We start from the raw sequence: 23,661 nt of genomic DNA on the forward strand, positions 1-23,661 counted from the left end.
CAATAGTCCAGATTATTTAAAAGAAAAAAAAAATCAGAAAATAGAAGCACCTTTAGTTATCATAATGAAAATTCTTCTACATCATAGACATATTTTTTTACAAGGAAGAATTTTTGATAATTCTGTTTTGGGGCAATGGATAGCCCAAATAAATCTCTGCAGCCACACCAACTTCACAAAAACCTGTGTTGGCTTACAATAGATTTGAGTCTGACCTGTTTTCTAGTCCTTTCTATCTTACTGTGTTGTGAAGGTTTATCAAGGAATTGAACTTGGCTCAGTAACAGGCATGGAAAAGTAAACCTCTGTTTTGCCTGAAGGGAAGTCTCATGTTTATAACTCTATTGCAACTGAAATTCATTTTATAAATTGGTCAGGAGGCCCTTTGGAGGGAGTTTATTTAAAAGTTTCTAATCCAGCTTTATATAATGCTTTATATAATGCTACACAGAATTTTTTTCATGTCCTTGCTGTAAGAGGTGATACTTATACCTCACATATGGAGCAGAAATGCTTCCAAAGTTGCTGGGATGTCATTCAAGTCTACACTGTCTCTTACAGATATCTGAGATGTGCAGGTTATTTGTGTTTTCAAGAGGAAAAAGTTGCACCCAGTGATGCTCCTGTGCCTTTGCTCACAGCTGCAGTGCTATGCCCCAGATTAAGATAAGCACCCTCTGGCGAGAGCAGCCTTTTAATAATCTGTCAGAGAGCTTGGTGCATGCTTTATGTTCAGCACTAATTTATTTGAGAAATTTTTCATTATGAATATAGATGCGACCTTTCGTGACAATGACCATACTTGAGTTACTGTAGGTGGAAGCAGGAGGGTATGGGAGCTTGCCAATGTTAAAATTGCTTTATAGTGCTGGCTTCCAAAATGGCATTCCTTATAATTGATTTTATTGCAATCATAACCAGTTAATGTAAAGAACCACAACACTGGCATCTGCTTATGCAATCTGAAATAGAGATCACTGAAGATGTGATTTATAAGCACTTTGTGGAGATGCATTGAATCCAATAAACACAGCCATAACATGACATCGGACTATGCAATTTTCCCAGAAAAAATATTTACCGTTCAATACAAGCAAAATTTTCAAGTAGTAACACAGAAAAAAAAAGTTAAAATTATTGCCATATTAAACTTTAAACAGACTACCCTACTTCAGAAATTGCTGTCTAATAGTTGTTATTAATTAGATACTTAAAAGGAAAGAAGGCTTGTACTTAAACTATACTGCATGTTCTAGAGCTGGCTGCAACTCCTAGAATTACCATAGAGTTAAGAGTGTTGATCTACTGCTAACCTGATTATTGCTTTTATCCATCCACAAAACAAGCATAAAGACTGACTTATGCATAGAAGTGAAATGAAACACCAGGTTTGTAAATTTCCTTGGGTGCTTTACCTATGGATGAGTTGAAGAGAAAAATAAAATGTATCTTGTAATGAAGCTTCACAGAATTCTAGAAGAACTATAGGTACTTTGGAATTAACATAAACTGGCTCTGGCCTGAGTACAAACTTACTGAACTGCATTACAAGTGTCTGAGAAGATCTGTAAGAACAGGTACTAATTGTAGCCAAACATCACCTGACTAAACTGTTTGTTTCTTCACCTCCTTACTCAGGTTGACAGCCACAGTAACACCTACCTGTCCTTTTTAATAAAAGAAGCTGGAAGGGAGCTTCATTTGGAAATGTGGCTTTTGATTTGCTCTACAACTTACATCCTGCATTGTAAATCTTGTGCCTTAGTAAATAACTAAATATTTTCTGCTCTCTTGCCTGGGTTGAGAGAAAGATCCCACCGGGAGTCATGATTTCTTCCTCCAACACCATTGAGAACAGTCTTGCCTTGCCTTGGCTTTCCTACACCTGCTAAAGGGCTAACAGATGTCAGCTGAGTTAGAAGCCCCAGATCCCCACAGGCAGACTGATTACCACATAAAGGCAATCATGTCAAGCATTCCATCGTGTCAATCCCTTCAGAGAAGTTCTGAATTTAGAAATGTAGGGACTTCAGAGGGATTTTCTGTGAGGATACCCAGAGTGGTTACACTGATTCACCCTACTTCCATCTAAATCTCATTTATCCTTCAGGTGGTAGGGAAAATACCTGAAAGCCTGCACTGAGCTAGTAACTTTCTAGGTCAGTAGGATGTCATCCAGACTTTCATTTTGAAGCCTCTAATGGCAGGATTATCAAACCTGCAAGGCAATTCATAAGTACATTGGTGGGGAGGTGATGGTCTTATTGATTTAGTAATGGAGGGATTGTGATTGAGGAGCTGTAGGACATCAGAGTGCCTGATAAGGGGGAGATGGATATTCAGTGTGGGATTACTCCAGCCCTTCTTTAGAAGGTAGAGCATTGGCTAAATGATTCAGGCACCAGTCAAGGTTTGGCACAGCTACTCATTACTAACTGGAAAAAGCAAGTTAAAGAGCCTATAAGGACACACCTTTCTACCTGTGTCAGTGGTTTCTTCTCATAGGAGAGGTAATTACTGTGACATTTAATAAGCCCTTGAAACACTTCATAGCATCAGAAGGTAAGTATTTTCTCAACATTAAAAGTTATTTTTAATACACAGTAGGAAGTTAGTACCAAGGCATGGTAACATAAGTCTTATGTTCCAGTTCTCCTTTTCAAACCCTAAGCATATTTCCCTTCTGCCTCCTCTTTGATTTTTTTTTTTTGAGTATCATGCTCAGTTAAAGAAGGGCTTTTAACTTCAGTCACACAGTTAGTGTGCTGCAAACCATATGACAGATTCCACTGTTTTGCTATTCGTGACTACACTGCTGCTAGGAAAACAAATTATTCCTTGAACACTAACACTAAAACCCTCCAGGTTTTTGTTTGTTTGTTTGGTTTTTTTTAATTTTTGGTTTTGTTTTATATTGGACTGTGAGCTCAGAATGAAAGTTTTGACTATCTGAGGGATTCATAACATATTCTTCCTCTGCGGATTTGCTGTTGACTCCATAGTCTTTCAGAAGGTGGAAGTGAAAAAACAAGTTGTACAGCAAGACAAATATGAAGACTCCATCTAGAGTCAGTCTCTAGAGGCTTCTGACCTGCAGCTGAAGGAAATAAAGAAGCAGGGTTTTAGGGGATTTGTGTGGATTGCTGTCAAAACTAAGTATGAAGTTGAGCCCTCAGATGCTTACACGGTCTGAGATGTGTGTGCTATGTGTTAAATATTACAGTTTCTTAGGTCTTTTGCACTGTCCCACATGGTTACAGTTAACAAGGAGGAAGCACTCAGGATGTGTATGGGAATGGGCAGAGAAAGCTGGAGCTTTCTTGGTCAATGAAAATTGAAAATGACAGACATCCGGTATGTGATGAGACTTAAACACAGGATACCAGGACTCATCCAACTTGGGAATTTGAAAACAACTGGTAAACCAAGTATATTCTGACAAGACAAATCCAAGAGGAAGCAGTTATAAGGGAATGGATTGGAGACCTCAGAAAAAACAGAGAAAATGTATAGTGATGCTTTTCACAGAAATCAGGATGGCCCAGAGCTGAATGGACTGGCCTGGATTAGGGCTTGGAATTGTTGGAACTATCTGAGGCTCTCCTACTTCCTCTTTCTAGCTGTAGCTTAGCCATAGTGGTATTGTCTGTCTTTGTCAAGTTCATGACAGTATTCCACAGAAAGCACCCAGTTACCATTTTTAATTTCTGCGAATCAGAGATTCCTAAATTCAATTGTTTACATACATGCAGGTGGCAGCAGCAACTTCTAGCTTCCTTAATTGACAAATGGTCTTTTGCAAATTTAACTATGACTCAGACTTGACATTACACATTAATGACTCATATTCAGTAGGAGTTGAAGCGGAAAACTGTACCATTTGTGTTTGTTTGTTTGTTCCTGTGTTAATACAGGATGGGAACTGTTCCTCTATTGCTCCAGGACATTATAAATTTTTGCAACATATAGCAAGGACTTTAACTAGGTTTAGAAAAGACAAATATTAATCTAATGGCATCCGAAAGCTGTTACGGTTATTGCCGGTGTCTGAGAGGTTGAAGGAAATAGTATATCATTGGTATTCTGATTTAAATATATGAAAGAAACTCCAGTAAGATTAGTATTTTATTAGGGAAAAATATAAAGTAAAAGGAGTTTCATCTTTTAAAATTAATCTTAAAATTGGATCTCTTTCACTAATTCAAAACAATGGCGCATTTTATGACGGAGTCACTCTCTGAGGAACCCCACTTCCATCTGTCTCATGACCTGAACTGGATCCCCATTAATCTTCTAGTATCCACACTATTGTAAAACACTTCTGTAGCAATAGTATTCAGAAGCAGAAGGATTAGTGTCCACCATACTGAGTGCACTACAAACTCACATGTACACAGACTTTGTAGCCTAAGATGCCCACAGTTCAGGGTGACAGGATATGGCACTCAGAAGGGTAACAAAACATGTACAGCAAGAGTATGGCCCACAGTACAAGTGGCATCCATAACTTTTCAGTTACTGTTCTCATAGGCACATCTATTCAAATAATCTGTGTAATAGAGAGGCCTCTGTAATATATCCACAAGGGGAGTGAATTAATGTTTAAAGCAACTTGGATCCATAGGACCAGAATCTAAGCTACTTTAAGCAGTTTCCACAAATAATATCACAGGGAGAATGAACCACAGAGCAGGAGATGTAACAATAACCCCTTTGAACACTCTGATCATTTCAACACTCACAGGTGCAAGGCCAGGGATCAGAAGAAATGAGGGGGAGGTAGCCAGCTGGCCAGCTTCCTATCCAGTCTTACTCAAAAACTGACTTGTGTCTTTTGCCAGACTCAAGAAGGGTAGATAAAGAAAATGGAAGAAAGAGCTAATCTTAATTATTAGAAGAGCAGAACAGACACAACTGAAATTTCCAGAGTAGTCATAAGAGAGAAGTGGAGATGTAAAAGAGGGAGACACAGTCACTGAGGTCAGTGGATGTCAGGACTGAAGCAGCATGGACAAGAGGTGAGGCAGAATCATGGGAAAACATGGCACGTGTTGCTGTAGCTGTTGGGTGTCTGTCAAAACCAGCACAAACCAAACAAGTCCTGTGGGAGCTGCTCTCTGCTTCTCCTTAGGAATTCATGACATACAGCTACTGCTGGTGGTGGCTACTTTCATAAAATGCAAAATTACAGGCCATTTTTCAATGTCAACTCATGTGCAATGCAGTCATTTCGGGGTAAGATTTATATTGAGATTTGAGAAACCCTAAGAGATGATGACAAGTCCAGAGCAGAAATGGGGAAAGGCTCCTCCAGCCCTCACCCAAGCCCCACACTGCCAGAGCTCCAACATTGCTCATGCAGCAACCTGGGGACCCCAACTCCACCAAAACAGTAATTGATATTCCTGAATTGATATTCCTGAAAAGGTGGCTCTGCCTTCTCCTGCTGTGCACACCTGCCTGTTGCAGGTTTCCCTCCTCCAGCACTCACCGTCCGTGATTCCCTCCCGGCGATGAGGCAGAGGGGGCTGCTCCAAACGTCCGCCCTTGTGTTTTTTCGTGGGCCTTGGCCTCTGACCCTGATTGACAGCTGCACTCGTGTTGCTGTCAGTAGAAAAAGGACTGCCTGGCCGAGGTCTCTGAGAGGAAGAATATGCTTTGCCTAAAGAAGAAAAAAAAAAAAAAAAAGAGAGAAACCAAAAGAAAAAATGTTATTGCCTTGAAATGGGCTGTTCTATTAATGTCTGCTCTGAAATATTAAATCAGGTCTAATTCTCGGAGGCAGGCAAGTACCCCACAAGGTACCCACTGATAACAACTGCTTTAAGACACACCACACCAAGTGAAGTAGGGAAACTTGGCATTCTTTTGTCTTTAACTTTTAGAATTACAATCATCCCATCTGTTGCGATAAAACTACTGTATGCCATGTAACTCCTACCTGCTCTGTGTGCTGAACAGATGTGTTATAACAACTCCTCAGCCTTGAACAGGGAAGGAAAACAGTTCTGCAATCATAGCAAATTTATCTCCTCCTGCCTTCCACTTTCATGTTTTCTGAGCCAGATTCTCATTTTAGGTGCTCCCATATGCACTGTCTATCTGGAGTAACTCCAGTGAGATAAGCATAACTGATTTTGCAGGCTGTGTAGCTTTGTATAATTAAGGGCTCTCTTTTCTCAAGAAATAAAAATGGGGGTATATTTAAATGCTAACATTTTCCAGTTAATTTTCAGTACTTTCATTTGTTAAAAACATCTTTTTTGACCTCAGATTTATATATATACATATATATACACACACTATTCAAGCTATGTGATTTTTCTTAAAGAAATATCTTTGATGCTGTTCTATGGAACAGATGATTAAAAGCCTTGGAATTTAAAGAGCACAGTTCATTTACTACATTCACTTCCTCTTATTCTGATATTTTTACTCTGTTAACTAGACTTAATACTTAATGATAACTGATTAAAACTAAAAAATCACCATCTTTGACTTTCTTTTGTTCATGTGTATGTCGTTCCTGTGAAACTTTGGAGATGTTAGCATCCTAATTAATTTAGAATTGGTAATTAAATTCTTACCTATTTTAATGCTATCTGCAGTGGAAAATGCATAAGCCAGCCTCAAATTCTGCTTTTTCAGCTGCTTTAGGCCTAAATGGTGTAAGAGATGATAAAAAGTGGCAAAATGTGTGATTTCTATTTTGCTGGTCAACTGTGCCCATGATAGGAAGGAAGTCTTTTTAATCTCTGGTTAGCTTAGACCATGGTCTACCCTGCAGTGGGTAATGTTTTCTAGTAAAACCTTTCAACAGATGTGCTTACTTCCAACATGCTGTCACTTACAACCTCATCTAGAAAAGCCTAACTGGGAGTAATCTGCAGCTCAGCATCCTATTTGAAACATTCTCAGTGTCAAGAGGGCAAAGTGAAAAAGTAGCCATAATCTCTCTAATGTGTTCTTTCACATTAATACATACATGTTAGGATAATATTTCACTATTTGACTTCAGAGATTTTGTGACTGTCTTAGGCTTGATCTTCTACCTTCTGACTGTTTTGCACCCTGAGGAGGGCAGTGCTCTCAGGCAGGCTTGTCCCCAGCTCCCCATCTGTGCCAGCTATCAGAGGTTACCACGTTTGAAGCCCTCATCTGGACATTCCCTAACCCTCCTCTACAACAACAACAACAACAACAACAACAACAACAACAACAACAACAACAAAAAAGCCCAATTGAATTTATAGTCTGAAAACAATGCCTTTGCTAACCTAGCTCATTTTAACTGAAATTGGGTTACAGAACACCCGCCCAAGTAGCTAATTCTGGAGCTGGGAGAAAGCAAGGAATAAGCATTTGGGAACATTAACCTCTATAGCTGGCACAGCTGCAGCCAGACAAAGACAAGTGATCAAGCCCTTTTTTCACGGATAAGGATAACACAGCAGATGAACACAGATGAAATATTAAGATTTCATTTAAAAATAAAAAAAGACTCCTAATGCAAAGAAATTCAGATGTGAGCCTGAAATTCCATCCCAGCTCACAGCACGCTGCACAGATGTTTTGCAAAAATAAACTCACAACATGCAAATGCAACTAGTGAGTGCAGGACACAGATTCTTCCCACTTACTCTTTTGACTAAAGAAATGTGATTATTCCTTCAGAATGCTGGTTTTAAAAAGAAATAGACACCAAACATTCTCTTTTATCCCTTTGCGAAAATGACCTAAATCATACATGGGGAAAACAGAAATGATGTTCAGACTCCCATAGCACATTTTTCAATGCACTTAATAACTGATTACAGCATCTTGTATTTGTATGCAGCCCTGCCAGTAATAACTGCTGAGCAGCGTCAGACTTTCTGCAGCAGATTTAGTGTGTTTAAGTGGAGACAAGGATGAATCCACTAATTCTTGATTTAATTTCCCAAGGGTGTTAGAAAGGAAAGCTGTTTTAACTTCATGGCAAATCACATGATGGCTTCTGGAAACTGGAATCAAAGTGTCTGGCAGGAGAGACACATTGCATCTGGATTCACCAGTGCCTCTCATGCTTGGCAATCAAACATTCCCACATGAGACTATCAAGCTGGACACCTCCTTTAGCATCTACTGCTGAGAGTATTTCACTGTTCTAAATGGGTGAAAATAACTGTCCAGACTGCAGAGGAATAAAGAGTCAGGACCTTCAGGCTCCCTTCAGAGCAATGAGCAGGATAACCCTGCTGCTTCTGCACTGCCAGGCACCGTGCTGCACTCTGGGGAGCTGCAGGGCTGTAACAGGGGTGTCTGACCAAGCCACCCTGCCCGGAGAGGTGACACATCCTGATGACACCACAGGGTGAAGGTGGAGATTTTTTGCAGTGAGCAAAAAAACCATTTGCTGAGGTTTCTGTGAGGAAAAGAAGGGAGGGCTGCTTGCTTACATGTGGGTTTCTATTTTTTTTCCATTTTGCCTGCTGGATCATTAAGACAGCAAGAGAGTAATAATCATAAAGTCTCTACCACAACCACTGGATCCTTTTTTGTACCCTATGTTCTAATGGTCTGTGAGGATTTACATACATACTCAAATTAAGTGTATTTGTGACCTAATCAAGCTAGGAAAATACAACTGACAAGGGGGCTCTCATCCTTTCATTGTAGTTTCCATTCACATAGCTACAACAAAAAATCCTATTTATTTTAAAGTGTGTCATATTTATTCTGTGTTCGTGAGTCCATTTACTTCTGTTATGAATGTGTTTGTGGTGGAAACTGCACTTCTCAAAGGTTTCATACAAGTGAGAGTAATTTTGGTGAATCTTTGCATTAACTTTTACTGGAGCAAACACCATCAAAAAAAAAAAGGCTGGAAAATATTTGCTCCTTTCACTCAGAATCTGGGAGACTCTTCAAGGAAAACAGGATATTTTAAGTTATAGTTTGGCCAAATGTGTCCATACTAGATAAGTTAAAATCTACATGAGTTTATGAGATTTCTTGTTTTGGTTTGCTTCCTTTTTTTTTTCTTTTTTTTTTTAGTGATAAGACAGCTTTACTCAATTTTCCATTAATAGAGAGAAACAACTGAGGGCTTCAGCTATGGTGAAATAATCTTTTAAGGTTGACTATGTCTGACCAAAGCCAGTGATAAAAATCCCAGTGATTTGAAAAAATCTGGATTTTAGAACTTTGCAATCAACTCTTTTCTTTATTTCTAATGTTCCTGAAAGGCAGTCCTTGCCATGAAGTTATTGCATGCAGAAAACCTTCAGTTTTCAGCCCCAACATGTGAGACTTTCTCTTAAATGCACACATTTTAGTGAAGGAAAGACTTCATACCAGACTAATAGTCTAAAAATTTAAATGGTAGGAATATTATGGGACCTGTCATCCAGGATTAGCTGAGGAAGCATAACAAAAAATATGACCCAAGTTCATACTCTGCTATTAGATTTGTGGATTTGAATAATTAGTTATTGCTGCTATTTTGACAACACTAAGGAAATGCAAATGTATTCTTTTCTTAGCAGAATAAAGATAATATTTCTTTATATTTTTAAATAAAAATATAATATATGCAGCTTTAAAAATAAGAACTAAAATATATTTAGTTTTCATTAATTATTTCAGAGGATTGGCTATTTTCAAATGTAATATCCACTTTACCTGTGTTACATCTTACTTGGCAGATTCAGCTGGCATAACCAAAATTACATGCTATCAAAATACATTAACTTATTAATTAAGGATTTTTTAATCAGCTAATAATTAAACTTTAAACAGTTTGTGTTGTTAACAATCAAAGCACACCAATTCACCCCATGCTCAGAAAAACTTCACAGAAAAACACACTTTTGCAGGATGAAATTCAACAGAAGAGCAGGGATGGAGGTAATAGTTTAAACGTGACGTTCATCACTGGAAACGTGAATGATTGTGAGGAGATTTTTCAGAAAATGAAATCATCAAAGACTGCAAGGCAGAATTAGTAATTTCTTTACCAAAATATTAAATGAGCATATGTCAGTAAATCTAGAGCAGAGTCAGCACTGAGGGGAACTGCAGCAGACCAAAGGTGCAGATTAAAAGCTTGTACTATTCACTACTTCAAATCACTAAAAAAAAACCATAATGCAAGGTTACATTTAAAATATACCAAAAGAAGTATCTCCATCCACCTTATTCCATGCATGTTAGACAAGTGTGAGATGCAGTTTCACTGAGAGAAGGAGAGGCAGATACACCCTTCATGCAGAAAGCATCAACTTGGAGTCTACAAACCTGTTCTTGTCAGGCTGGTTCCATCCAGCCTAAACCCAGCTTTATCTGCTGCTGCAACCAGTGCTTGTGCAAAAGTGCCGCTGGTAAAGATGGAGTCATCTGAGGAGCTACCTACACTAGATCTACGACTAGAAAAGTTACGGTCCTCATCAGACGCAGAACCCCATCCATTTACCATTGAACCTAAAAACAAATGTAGGGGGCTAGTGAGTGGTGCACATTTGATATTTTTTGTTCATCTAAAGCTTAAAGACCCACTTAATGTTCTTTCTCAACAGGATACCCAAAATTCATTTGACAGAGCTTGGTGAAGAAGAACAATATTAATCCAAAGCTTAAAGACCCAGTTATCATGTCCTTTCACAACACAAACCCCAAAGTTTATCTGCCAGAGCACTATCAGAGCTAGGTGGGATCTCACTCATAGCTGGCTCCATGTAGCTTTGCTCCTGTAAACAAAATAATACATATTCTCTACAAATTCAAAGGCTCCAGAGTAAATCCTTTTGAAAATTAATGTTTTTTTCCTGTGATTGAAATGAGTGTGGCTGGTTTTGTTATTTTTGTTTTACTTGACTTGTTACAAATCAGGATCTAGTTTGATATATACCAAACCAAGTCTTAATTTTGGACTGCATATATGTAAATCTCAGTAGATATGGCTAAAGTCAGACATGGGCTTCAAGGGCTATTCTGAACAAGACCGACCCTATGTAATTTTATCAATCAAAACCTTAAAATAAATGAGCAGTTGTAATGGTTGATCAAAATAGTTGATCTAAAGTAGTTCACTCTACTGGATTAAAGTAGCTTTTTTAAAAGGTTAGAAATAATTAAGATTCAAGAGCAGAGCAAATATATGCTCAGATTTAACAGTGAGTCAGTTGCTAGACCAGTGTTGGTCCCATGGTACCTTCTAACTATGGATTACCAGCACTGCAGGAGAGGAAGCTGATAACAATATCATAAAAATGCAGTCAGAAAACCAGATACCAGAAAAACCACATGAAAGAAATGTAAAAATCTTGACATAACTAAAATATATAGAGAGCAAAATAGAGAAGGAAAGATAAATGTTATTTGCTCTTGGCTTTTTTTTTTTTCCTGAAGCACCAATCAAGCATCAATCAGCTACCCATCAATTTCAAAAGCTATTGCTTGGTTCAATTTTTTTTTTCTAATCACTGTAATTCTGTTTTTTTCAGGGTTTCAGATGGAGATGGTGGCATTCTGTACTTCTAAAATGTCCCTGGGTCATTCTGCACTGTGCAATGGAGCAGGAGGCAAAGGGAAGAGCCAGTAGCAAGTGCTTTGCTCCAGGAACAGGACAGGCCTGTGAAATGAGCCACCAAACCCAGGTGAGGTGCAGAGAACCAGAGTGCTTTTGGGACCTGAGCTGCTGCATGGCATTGCATGGTGCTGTGTGGATACAGCGTGTTGTTCTGAGATAGTACAGGCACCACACTCATCTAAAAATACCTGAAATTTGCTTTTTAGCAACAACCATATGTTGGAAAAAAAAAAAAAAAGAAAAAGCCCATTGAACCTGTGAGAATCTGTATTAGGACGTGTGGAGGGATGCATCATGGCCCTGACTTTACTCAGTTAGCAGAGCTGATTTTCTGTAAATGCACATAAAATGTGTAGAAGTGCAGTAGCCTTTTTTAAATCCATGTCCAAGAAAGCATTGCTGTGTTCAAAATTGTTAAGTAGTAAATCAATAACAACCTGCTTATTAGTTAATTGATAGGCTAATTAACTAATGGTGGTGTCAAATATTAAAAATGTCCTGCAAAAATAGGTCATGAGTGCAATTAATGAATCCTGGAATTCAGTAGCATGCTGCACCACAAAGCCCAAGAACAGTGGATTATTTTGTGATGCTGCAGTGACCAAATCCTTTAATGTCAGAGAAGTGGCAGCCTATAATAACAAAAACCTGTGCACTCCTCAGATACAAGAAAAGAAACCAGAGAGGTCTGTGGAGGTCTGACAGGCAGGAAGTGTGTTAAGTGCAACAGAGAGTGACAGAGTTTGATTCTGCTTGCCAAAAGCACACATAAAATTGTTATTTTCCAAACAGACTCGACCTGATGCAGACAGATGTGAGGGAGCCCAGATAACAGCAAGGGAAGGCTTAAACTGAATTTCCTCTGAGAAGACATTTTCTGAAGTAACAATCAAAGTGCAATAGGGCATCATAGAGAATGGAGAGCAAAGACACTTAGCAACAGTAATTGATGATGTATGAAAAGAGATACTACAGATAAAACACTTAATGAAGATGTAAGAAAATGAAATGCTATAACTGAGGACATTTTCAAACAATCACTTATAGACACATTCCACAAAATACATGAGCACAAGCTGAAACATAAAAATGTAACCAGACCTACACATATCAAAGGATGATACTTAGATGCTAAAAATTTAACATGTGTGCCATTAATTTCAGGGCCCAAGGGTTTTGTGTTATATATTCTATTGTCTATGTAGATACATATAAAACTAAATAGAGAGCACTTTTTGTTTTCATTGCCATGGTCTGTGAGACTATGGATGTTTTAAATGAACTTTTAATTTCTATTTGTTCACATTGCTTTGTCCATTTGCTAACCACAGCTGTTACACAACATACAATGCACATGGTAATTTGGGTGTGACAGTTTCAAGGTATATGTAGTAGATGTTTATAATTTGCTTTGTTAGTCAGGTAAAAAAAAAAAAATCTCATTTTAGGTATGAAATATACTGAAAATCTTCAAAAGGCCATAGTGTGTGAATAGAGTTATTGTTCTACACACTCATAGACATTACAGGTTTTCTAAATTTACCTACATTTTTATTATCAGACTGCCAGTTTTCTAGGCTAACCGTATAAAAAAGCGCTGTTCCCCAACTCCTCCACATTCCTATGGACAGGAAGTGTTAGTAGGGCTGGGAATAGCATGCTACGGCTATGGGCCACTCCCCCTTCCCCTCTCCTCCAGCAGCTATTCGAGGAGGGACCTGTCATGCTGGAAACACAGTTCTGTTCTTGCAGGGACATGAATTTTACTGAGATGTCATGACCCCATCTGGAGTTCTGCATGCATTTCTGGGGTCCCTGGCACAAGGCAGACATGGACCTGTTCAAGTGTGTCCAGAGAGGAGCCACAACAATGATTAGAGTGTTGGAACCCCTCTTCTGTGAAGACAGGCTGGGACAGTTGGGATTGTTCTCTGCAGCCTGGAGAAGAGAGGGCTCTGGGAAGATCTTCCTACAGCATTTCAACATATAAAGTGGGGTCATTACAAAGGCAGAAAGGGGCTCTCTGATAAGGCCTGCAGTGACAGGACAAGAAGCAATACTTTCAAACTGATAGAAGGTTTAGATTACCTATAAGGAAGAAATTCTTTACTGTGAAGGTGGTAAAGTAGTGGAACAGGTTCCCAAAGAAGCTGTGGATGTCCCAGTCCTGGAAGTGTTCAAGGCCAGGCTGGATGGGGCTCTGAGCAACCTGGTCTAGTAGAAAGTGTCCCTGTCCATGGTAGGGGGGTTAGAAAAAGGTGACCTCTAAAAGTCCCTCCTAGTCCAAACCATTCTATGTTACTACTGGTTGCTGGAAGCAACTTTTTATATAGAAACTTTTTCTAACAGTTGGAGTCAGCAAAATATCCTGAGACACACACAACACCCACAGCTAGCGAAATCTCTACATTATTTCTACTGATTCCTGAGCTATTCAGTTTCCCTGCATGAACAATTTCTTCCCCCAGCAAAACCTGCAGCAGTAAATCCCATTTTGCTCTGACCTGCAGAGGTGTAGACATTGCCCAGACAGCATGGGAGTGCTGGAGCCCAGCCCGGGCACCTCAGGCCACCACACAGCTGTGTTAACACTGCACACGTGGTGACAGCTTGTTTAAAGGCATCCACTGGCCTCTTGCTTTCCAAATCAGATGCATATTTGTTTTTCTCTGAATAAAGGCAGAATAAGAGATGCTGACGTTCCTTTCAGATCAACTGTGCATTTTGAAATGGGATGAAACAGGCTTTTAGTGTCTCCTTTACATACAGCTCACTATGTGTTTTCCAAGACTACATTTGAGTTCTTACACTTTCTGGCAACTGTAAATTTTACTCTTGCTGACAGCAGCAGTAAATGCTTTATGCAGAACAAAATCAGCTCTGTGAAAAGTTGAACTCGGTTTTCTTGCTCCATAAAATATCTCTTGGTGCTAATGCAAACAGAAAGCTTCTTTGCTCTCAGGGAAAGGTGAGGAGAACAGAGGTGCCAGCTTCCAGTAGACTGCATGCTCCTGCTTTTAGTGGCATTTTGCTGGCAATAAAAATGCTACTTTTCTTTGTAAAGTGTACTGTTGCTTTATTTAAAAGTAATAATAAAAAAGTCTAATGCACCTGTGAAATAAAAGCTGCTCAAAACAAACTTTGGAGAATTCTATTAGATACTTTTCTGCATCTACCAGCCTCTATGTGCTTACTTCATGTGTTTTCCTTTACAAGACCATCCAGCACATATTAATGCTAAGCCCCTGCTCCTCTGCAGTTTTTTATTGGAACAGGGATAGACTGTTTAGGTTTCTGAAGTGTGGGTGACGTCCCTGGGGACTGATGCTACTTCAACTGAAATCAGTTACAGAATTCTTTCAGCCTTTGTACAGAAGAAAGATATTGTCTTCTCTTGGATATGTCTGACCACTGTCATGATTACACAGCAAAAATGCCCACTGATTTTGGTGAAAGTGGTGGAATAGAAGGGCTAATAGTCATTGTACCACCAAAATAAGGAAGACTATTAGAAGTGTTTAAGTGCAGAATCTAAATATGATCACACTTCCAAGAACTAGACTTCGTTTTTTACTTTCCTCCACTATAAATGCCCATATATTTAAATGTATACACCTGGAATAAACCTCTAAGTTTTAAATGTTTTCTTTTTGGGCAGAAAACACTAGAAAAAATGAGGAAAAAACCATACGTAGATATTCAGCACTTCACAGGTCCAATGATAATTAATGACCTTCATAAACATCTAATGAAAAATGAATTTATGTCACTTAGCCAAATTTATTTCTGTTTGCATTCCATCCTTTTAGATTTTTTTTGTTTCCATATTGCTGAAAGGCACCAAAAAATCTCAAATTTATTCAAGCTGTTAAAAAAGAAATGCGCACAGAACATTAAGTAGTTGCTCAAATGTTGCTGAGCAGTAAAATACTATGATAAAGTGGCAACTTGCTGTGTCTCTATTACTTCTTCAGCACTAAAATTAATTTATGATCAGTCATCAATTCATTTACATGTCATTTTATGCTAAATCTATCGTTGCTGATGAATGCATATCCCTAGATCCATTAAGCTAGAGTAAAGTCTGTGCTTTATAATATGACCCTGCTAATTGTTGCATTACCATTTTTATGAGATACAAAAAGTAGCAGTTTCCTATTTTCTGAGCACATATTTAATCCATGAAGCACATTCTTCCTATTAAATGCAATCTGTCTAACTGCTTATAAAACAGAATCTTTTGCAATAGGTATCCCTAAGCAAATCAATACAAATATTGAGCTGAGCCATGGTAAAATATGGCTCATGAAAATGATATTGTGCAGTTTTCAAGAATTATTCCATTTGTGCTCAGACATAGTGAATTATCAACTTTTTCCATACAGACAGTGATCAGTGAGTCTTTTAATCAAGACCAAAACATGTCAAATAAGGGATATTCTTCCTTGCTGAGCTATACAATCTGAAGAGATTTTTATGATTTAGATCGATATAATTCTATTGAAAAAGAAATGTAACCCATTTGTTGAGGCACTGTTTACAAGAATAACTCTCATTTTATATCAATTTGTATCAGTTAGATAGAAGAGGTCTTGCTCTAATTTCCATGCTAGTTAATGAGTCAAACTCTTCCCTCAGTCAAAATGCACCAGGACTGAAGATACACAGCTCTCACAACCAGCTTCACTGGTGCTGCAGGAGGAGGAGGAGATAAGGAGAGGGCAAAGAAACCCCCCCAAACCATAACACTTTGACCTGAAAAAAAACCTAGGCTTGCTCTTAGTGATTTCAGTGAGAAGCAAATTAATTTCTTCTAAAATCATCATATGCAATTAATTAAGTCTATTAAAGTAGAGAAATGCAACAGATTCTTTGTGGCCATTCATGCCATAACTCTGCACAGCAATTCATTATAAAGGCAAACATTGAACATAAGAGAAAGAAAAAACCATATTTCATTGTGTCTCTGAAAGCAAAAAATAACCCTAAATAATTATTAATTAAAAGTTAAGTAAGGAAAAATTTTACCCATATTTTGTGGTTCTTTCTCCCTATTTTTTTAAAGCAGCTTCAGAGAATCAATATCCTAACAAACCATACTGGGAATGAAGCAAAACCTTGGCTTTAATTTCGTATTACATCCCCACAAACATGCAAATTTAAACCTCCCTCCTTGAATTCTCTTTGTGATATCTGGAGAATGTTAATATACAGTTCCTGTGCACTCCTCCTTTCTTTTCACTTTATTATACATGTCAACATTATGTCTCTGCCACCTGCAAAGAGAAAAGCTTAATAGTGCAGATTAAATCCTTGTCTGCATCTTCAGTTAGCTGTGACTAAAACTCAAGGGCCTGGAAGACAACTTGACTTTTAAACAGTTTAAAGGAGCAGCACTGTGGTGTCAGAGGGATTCAGTAGTTTGTGCTTTGGCTCACTCAGTGCCAGTGCTTCCCCTCAGAGAATCCCACATTTGGCACTGCAGGAAATCCTTGTTCTCAGCTCAGCCATGAAGAACAAAGCCCCATTTCAGTCCAAGACTGGGTATCTTTGAGGCATTGCTGAGGCTTGCTAACACTACAGGGTGAGGAACCTTGCCCTGCTCCCGCCACAGCAACTCTTTGGAGGGAGGAAGGAACCAAGGGATGTCAATTTAGATTTCTCACAAACACTGAACTCTCAGGGCACTTCAGAATGAACAGAAATATTGCTTCATCTGGGTCAGCTGTTCTCATCTGCCCCCATTTTCAAATACGTTTAGAGAAGTGAAAACGTGATCTATAAATTCCTAGAAAAATGCTGGCTGAAGTCACCCAAGACTCTGTGAAAAAAGTAGTTTACATATTCTCATCACAAGAAAGAACAATTTAGTTGTTCTAAAGTATTTTAAAAGCAATCAAACTGAAGAATGAGAAACAGCTTCAGAACAACTGAAGCAATTTGCTATACACTCCTTAACACCATTAAACACAGCCTAGAAGAGTTAACAGAAACAGATGAAGAAAAATTAAAATTATCTTTTGAAAAACAAAATTTGTCCAAGTTTAATAGGCAATTCCTTTCCACCTTTAGGGGAAAAAAAAACAAAAAACAAGCCCAATACAAACTCTTCTAAAATCAAGGTTTTACCCATATAATAACTGAGGAAAACAGAAGTAGTTTTGTTATTTGGAGATTTTGCCATCTTACAGACCCTTTATGCTAACACTCTGGGTGTACTCCGGTAAGGCTATCATTCCTTAATTAAGTCAGTCTAAATGGCTAAGTGCTATGGGGCAGTCTACAATTTTACTTCCTCTCCAGCTGCACATTCCCTTCCTGCAGTGCCAGCACACACCTTGCCATGCAGTGAACCAGAGGCAAGGAATGATCCAGTTAGTAATTAAACAAGTAAAAGAAACAGCAAAAGAAAAACCTTAAATTTCATCTGGATGAGGCCACATGAATTTAGTGGTGGTGATGAGTGGAAACATATTTAGATCATTTTAAGTATACTCCCAGTCTACATTATGAAGTTCTGCCCAATTTGTTCCAAAATATCAAGAAGCCTTTAACAATCAAGTAATTAGACATTTAACACTCCAAAAATCAAACAAGATTTTGAAGGTTATTCATAAAAGTATAAATTTTAATAAGCACTAAAATTTCAAATTGGAGCAGGAATACAACTATTCCTTATTTGCTCTAGGGAGAGTGATCCAAGCTATTAGGTGAAGATGCAAATGTGGAAACATTCATTTTCTGATTTATAGATACATAAGCATTGCCATGTTAATATCTACCAAAATAAAAATGTATACCAACCTGTTTTTTAAAATTTATTTATTGCCTTTCTACCAGTCTAAAACTCTTAGTGAATTGCTAACAGAAAGGCTTCTGAGCCATTAGTGAGATATGCAAAAATATGCAGAATTATAGCCTGAAGGAGATTACACTAGAAATTCAAGCAAAGTGAGTTAACACAAACATGCACTAAAAAGTTAACCTTCTCAATTCAAGGATTTAAACTTTAACTCTTTGGCCTTCAGTTGCATCTGGATTTCAAATCGCAGCAGCAGAGATACAATTCTTAAATCTTAATTAGACTGGCAAGCAGTCTGGCTCTAGGGTGAAGGAAAACATGTAAGGTAGGATTAAGCTACAGACTATTTCATTCAAAAAGGGAAAGGAAGAAAATGATAGTAATGATGCTCCATCACTGTCATATTCCTGCAGTGTTTTCAGAACAGCAATCTTTAAGTAAGAGTGCAAAAGCCTTGAATTTCAGAGGTCCAGACAAAAAAGGAACTCAGTGGTGCTATGGTAGGAAGTTGTTCTAACAAGTCTCCCTCAAGGTGAAACCAACAATGAGTGGTCTTCTGCTGAGTTTAAAAACTGAAGCAGCACCCACTAACACTGTCACATTGGGGATATTTGGGTCTCCAGCACACTTTCACACTATGGACACAGTACACCATAGAGAGGCCCTGGTTCAACCTGAAGAGAACTACACTGATGCTTCCAAAAAGTGTATGATGTCCATATAAAAGACATGGGTTTAAAAACCAATGTCTTTCATTGCCCAAATTTCACCAACAGCACTTTAATTCATTCAGATTCCATGCATTAATTTATTATAGCAGGCCTTTCTAGGTCCCCTGTGATGATGATGTAGCTTTCCAAGGCATGCAAAGGACAGGAAAAAGTGAGTGAAGGAGGGTCAGAATTATTAAACAGATTTTCTAAAAGGCAACAATTGCTAAATTCAGCAATACAAAGGATGTTCAAAATATACATTTTCCTACATAAATGTTGTATTTACTCTAGAAATAAACATTGTGCAGATCTAGCTACACTCACTCTGAAGTCCTTAACTTCCTTGTGTTCATCTCAGAAAGCATATGCCCAGCAGAATATCTAAAAGTGTTTTAAGATAACATTTTTATGCTGCTCCTGATTTATGAAATATATATTGCTAAGCTGAGGTCTTCCCCCTCCTTTTTAAGTAACTGCCTTGCTTCCCTACTAAACTGAACCTTTCATGAAAGCCAGGATATAACTGAATTTTCTTTCAAGTCTTTAAAGCTTTTTAAAATTCATGAATTTCCTTATCATTTTTTCAGCAAAGCAAAGTATTCCAAATCCTTCTTTAACTTTAGTGTTTAGTATATTAACATTTTAAATGTTACAGAAATCGAGTGGAATAAATTTTCACTTAGAAAGTGTTCAAATAGTGATGTATTTTACTGGTAGTAACAAGTTGGTGTCACCGTGTTTGGTTACCTGTTACAGAGCTGTCTAGATTGTCCATACTGGAGCCTGGAGTATGCTCTAGACCTCTTAGTGGCCTACTGATTTCTACAGTTTCTTCTTCAATATCATCCTCATCATCATCGTCATCTGGAACATCTGTTTCCAAATCTGAAATAAGGTTTCCAGATACGTATCCTAGGGGAGGAACTGGAGCCTGAGGAGGTTGTGTATTGCTTTGGATGTGCCTACACAAACAAACAGGAAGAGGTATCAGAACGGATGAGACTTTGCAGCTCATGGTCAATAAAACACAAGCCTTTCAACAAGTCCTGAAGTATATTTACAAAATGTGCTTGGTTAGGACAAACTCAAGAAAATTCAGTTCAGTTATACCCTGCAGCTTCTAATACCAGAGTACTTGCACACTTTCCAGTCTAAAATAAAAAGAATCAAGATAAAATCCTCTAGGATGAGGAAGGTCAGGAGTGTCTTCTTTGAGATGAAAGTCAATAGACACAGAGGCTACATAACTCAGGTAGGAAACCCATAGAAAAGCACAATTCTGAATCCCAGCCTAGCATATAAGTGTCTCGCCCAATATTCCCCCTTGCAAATCACACATTGAACCAAAGTTAAAGCTCACTCCTTCCGCTTAAACAGATGCAGTGCCTGAAGCAAAAGTCACCCTAAAGAGGAGGAAATGGCCAGTAGGACAGAAGATATTTTCAAGTCCAATGAACGCATCATCAGCGAGGCCTTTTCATTTTGCTTTATTCCAAGAAGTTTAATTGACTTAATTGAAGCAGTATTAAGGCATGCATGTGTGAAATTACTGCATGCAGCAATTACATAAAGAAAAAAAAAATAAAAAAGAAGACAAAAAAGCACCCACAGGATAGCTAAATGGCCAAAAGCAAGCATGGGATTGAGAGTTTGATGTGCTTGGTCTCTGAGAGAAAAGAACACCATCAGCTTTCAGAGCAGTATTCCCCACAGCACAACAGGTACACAGCAAGCTGTGCCAGGGGGCCCAGACATGACTGGACTCGGCACAAGAGCATGGTTGAAATTGCTAACTTAGGCACGTGGGAATCCTTGGGTGGCTCTACATGAGGTGCCATGACCTGATTTGAATCGGCAGCACTCTGGATGGGATCCAGGATTCTGCTGGTCTCTTGCTTGGACATCAGTAAAACTGAAGAAATTACAATTGTCACCTGTTTGGCTCCCAGCTGTAATACATTTTCAGTGGAAACTTTGTGCTGAATTATTGCCTGCATGAATGAGTTCTCTTTATTCAATGAGCTTTTCTTTTTTATTTTCATCATGTAAATCTATCAGATATGAGAATGTCATTGTAAATGTTATGTACCACTGGTAACTTTCTCCACCTCAGTGTAGGTTTTAACTTCTTGCTCATTCTGAATCTAATTTCCAGAACAAGTGCTTCCTTTCTGACATACAACCCCCTTCTGATTAACCGTTATTGAACACTTTTCTGCCTGGACACCAGGTTTTTAGTGTTCTACACAGTGTTCAAAACACTGGGGCACTAAAGGGCACTACCATCTAACTAACCCTCAATAAACAGTGTGATTAGCTCCTAATCAAGGAAAATGCTTAAGTATATGTTTAATGTTAAGCTTGTGATAGAACAATTGAAGTCAATTTCTCATGTACTCACAGTTAAGCATATACTTAAGTGATTTGCTGGATCAAGGCCATAATGATTATGTACTTTTCCAGTAATCTCTAATGGGCTCTTTCTTAAATTCCTAGTTGGCTGATGTCTCTATTTCTCAGTTGCTACTCCCACAGCACCCTGAGACCCTGACAGGTCTCATTTTGCTGTTTAGTTTTCCCCTGTCTCTACAATGGACAGGTTAACTTTGTGAAAAGAAGACTGAAAAAAATATTCCTTCCCAGTCATAACAATGGAGGACTTTCTACTAACTTTGACTAGCATGATACATATCCAGCCAAACAACAAAAATATAATAAAAATTCCATGTAATAACAATCACTTTTATGTAAAAATTACGCTCAGCATTTAGCCCAATTCTCAAAAGGTATGAAAAAAAAGGTTATGTCCTTGTTTGGATTTTTTTGTGGAGTTTCAAGCTCAATTACTGTGACTTTACACAACAGCGACATTAAAATCTGTGTAATCCCAAGCACATCATGAAACTACCCAATCAATTTTCATTTCCCCAAAAAGGGAGCAAGACCTTTCCTGCCAGCTGCATGAGGCTTTGGTGTGGCGTCCTGCTCCATTATCCATGCCTGCACTGGTTTGGAGGTTTGGAGGGCGTAGGAAGGGTAACAGCTGCACAATGCAGCAGCCACTGCCCGTGCTGGCAGGCTGTGCATCTGTGTGCTGGCTCAGAAGCCAGTACCTTCAACAGGCCAGGTCTAGCTGCTGCCTGGGATTTGGGTCTGTCCCACAGGCAGGCTGGGGTCGGTGCTTGGCAGCGCGGCGCTGCAGCGGGACCGAGGTACCCTGTTGATTGAGTGCAGATTGCAGACAAGCCCTGAGGCTTCCACGGTGCCCAGGGAAAACAGCTGGCTTTGGTTTGGCACTGCCTGCCTACCTGCCTGATGTATTTATGGGAGCTCAAGCTGAATAACTTGGTGCCTTTATTTAGCAGGGAAGAAAGGCTGCTCCTCTGCTGGCAGAGTGCCATTCAGTAACTAGCTCTGCTCCGCTCTGCCGAGAGTCGCGGGCTTTGTCTGGGTGGAGAGTTGTAAAAGGACAACTGCTGCTCAGGGAACATCCAGGAACCAACTGACCTTCACCGTGTCCCCAGCCTGGTGCAGTTGACAAGTTCTTTCTCAGTCCCTGAAGAGATTGCTTCTGTTTGTTTTGCAGGGGAAATGTTACTGTGGTATTTGCTTGCTCTTCCTTTAAAGAGGCATAAAGCACTCTGAAACACTAGATCCATCCTATAATACTAACTTGCTTTCTTCTGTTTCTGGGTTTTTCTTACAAATCAGAAATTCTCATGGTAGTTCAAAGTACAGAGATGCAAATAATTCATTCTCATGTGACACAGTGTAAAAGTTGCCACATTGCTATTCCAAGAAGCTATCATTACTTTTAATCAGGAATTTAGAATCTTATTTTTATCTTATTATAGCAATCCTAAAAATTTCTTATTATATAAATCCTAAAAAATTCCTGTCTTCTGCTAGCCTGAAAAGAGAGCACTCTCAACTGTATAACAGCTGTCAGGAGGTGGGTATTAACTACTTAGCCAAAGACATGCAAAATTTTGGAGGAATATTGTTTTTACATGTTTTCAGACAAAATTTAGCATATTACCAAGTATTATGATTTGAAAAACACATATGGCTGTGTAAGGCCTTCCAACTGTGGGTACAGTTTTGCTATATCTTCTTCTATTTTACTTCTTTGGAAACATAATTGAAACACTGTTGAACACAGTCATTATTTATGTCAAAAAGGAATGTAGTATTGTTGTTATTATTAATATTATTATTTCATTTCCCTGATCACAGGTGACCCCTTCAAACATTTACCATGTCTGCTTTGCTATATCAAACTGGTAAGCCCTTGTTAACTCATCAAGGTGAGCTTGAAGCATTGGCTGCATCTCCTCTCGTGGGGAAGGTGTGAGAGTTGCAGTCGACTGTTGCCCAAAGGAGATGGCAGGAGATGAAGCTACTCCTCGGACAGGAGGTGTGGGGACACGATCATCATCTTCTTCAAGCTCATCTTCCATGCCCTGATGCAGGTAGGTCTGAACTGGCAAAGGTGGACACCAACCATCACTGTCATATCTACAATAAAAACCAAATAAACTTAGTGTATTTTGAAACTCATCTCTGCTGCACAGTAG

At 38.7% G+C, this 23,661-nt stretch overlaps 1 protein-coding gene across 5 annotated transcripts in view; it reads right to left on the minus strand.

Moving 5' to 3' along the window:
• The window catches only part of ROBO2 (roundabout guidance receptor 2), an 865,191-nt gene that overhangs the window by 13,393 nt on the left and 828,137 nt on the right, over positions 1-23,661 (minus strand). For 4 of the 5 annotated variants that reach the window (XM_038136167.1, XM_038136152.1, XM_038136160.1 and 1 more), the window contains 3 exons: positions 23,342-23,602; positions 19,832-20,046; positions 5,492-5,662 (listed from right to left, as the gene is read on the minus strand). In XM_038136167.1, coding sequence (XP_037992095.1) covers positions 5,492-5,662; positions 19,832-20,046; positions 23,342-23,602 — 647 coding nt within the window. Of the gene's footprint in view, positions 1-5,491; positions 5,663-10,278; positions 10,462-19,831; positions 20,047-23,341; positions 23,603-23,661 lie in introns of all 5 variants that reach the window. The other variant, XM_038136134.1, reaches the window with a different exon arrangement.

Source organism: Motacilla alba, chromosome 1, assembly GCF_015832195.1.
Source record: "Motacilla alba alba isolate MOTALB_02 chromosome 1, Motacilla_alba_V1.0_pri, whole genome shotgun sequence".
Lineage (NCBI taxonomy): Eukaryota > Metazoa > Chordata > Aves > Passeriformes > Motacillidae > Motacilla > Motacilla alba.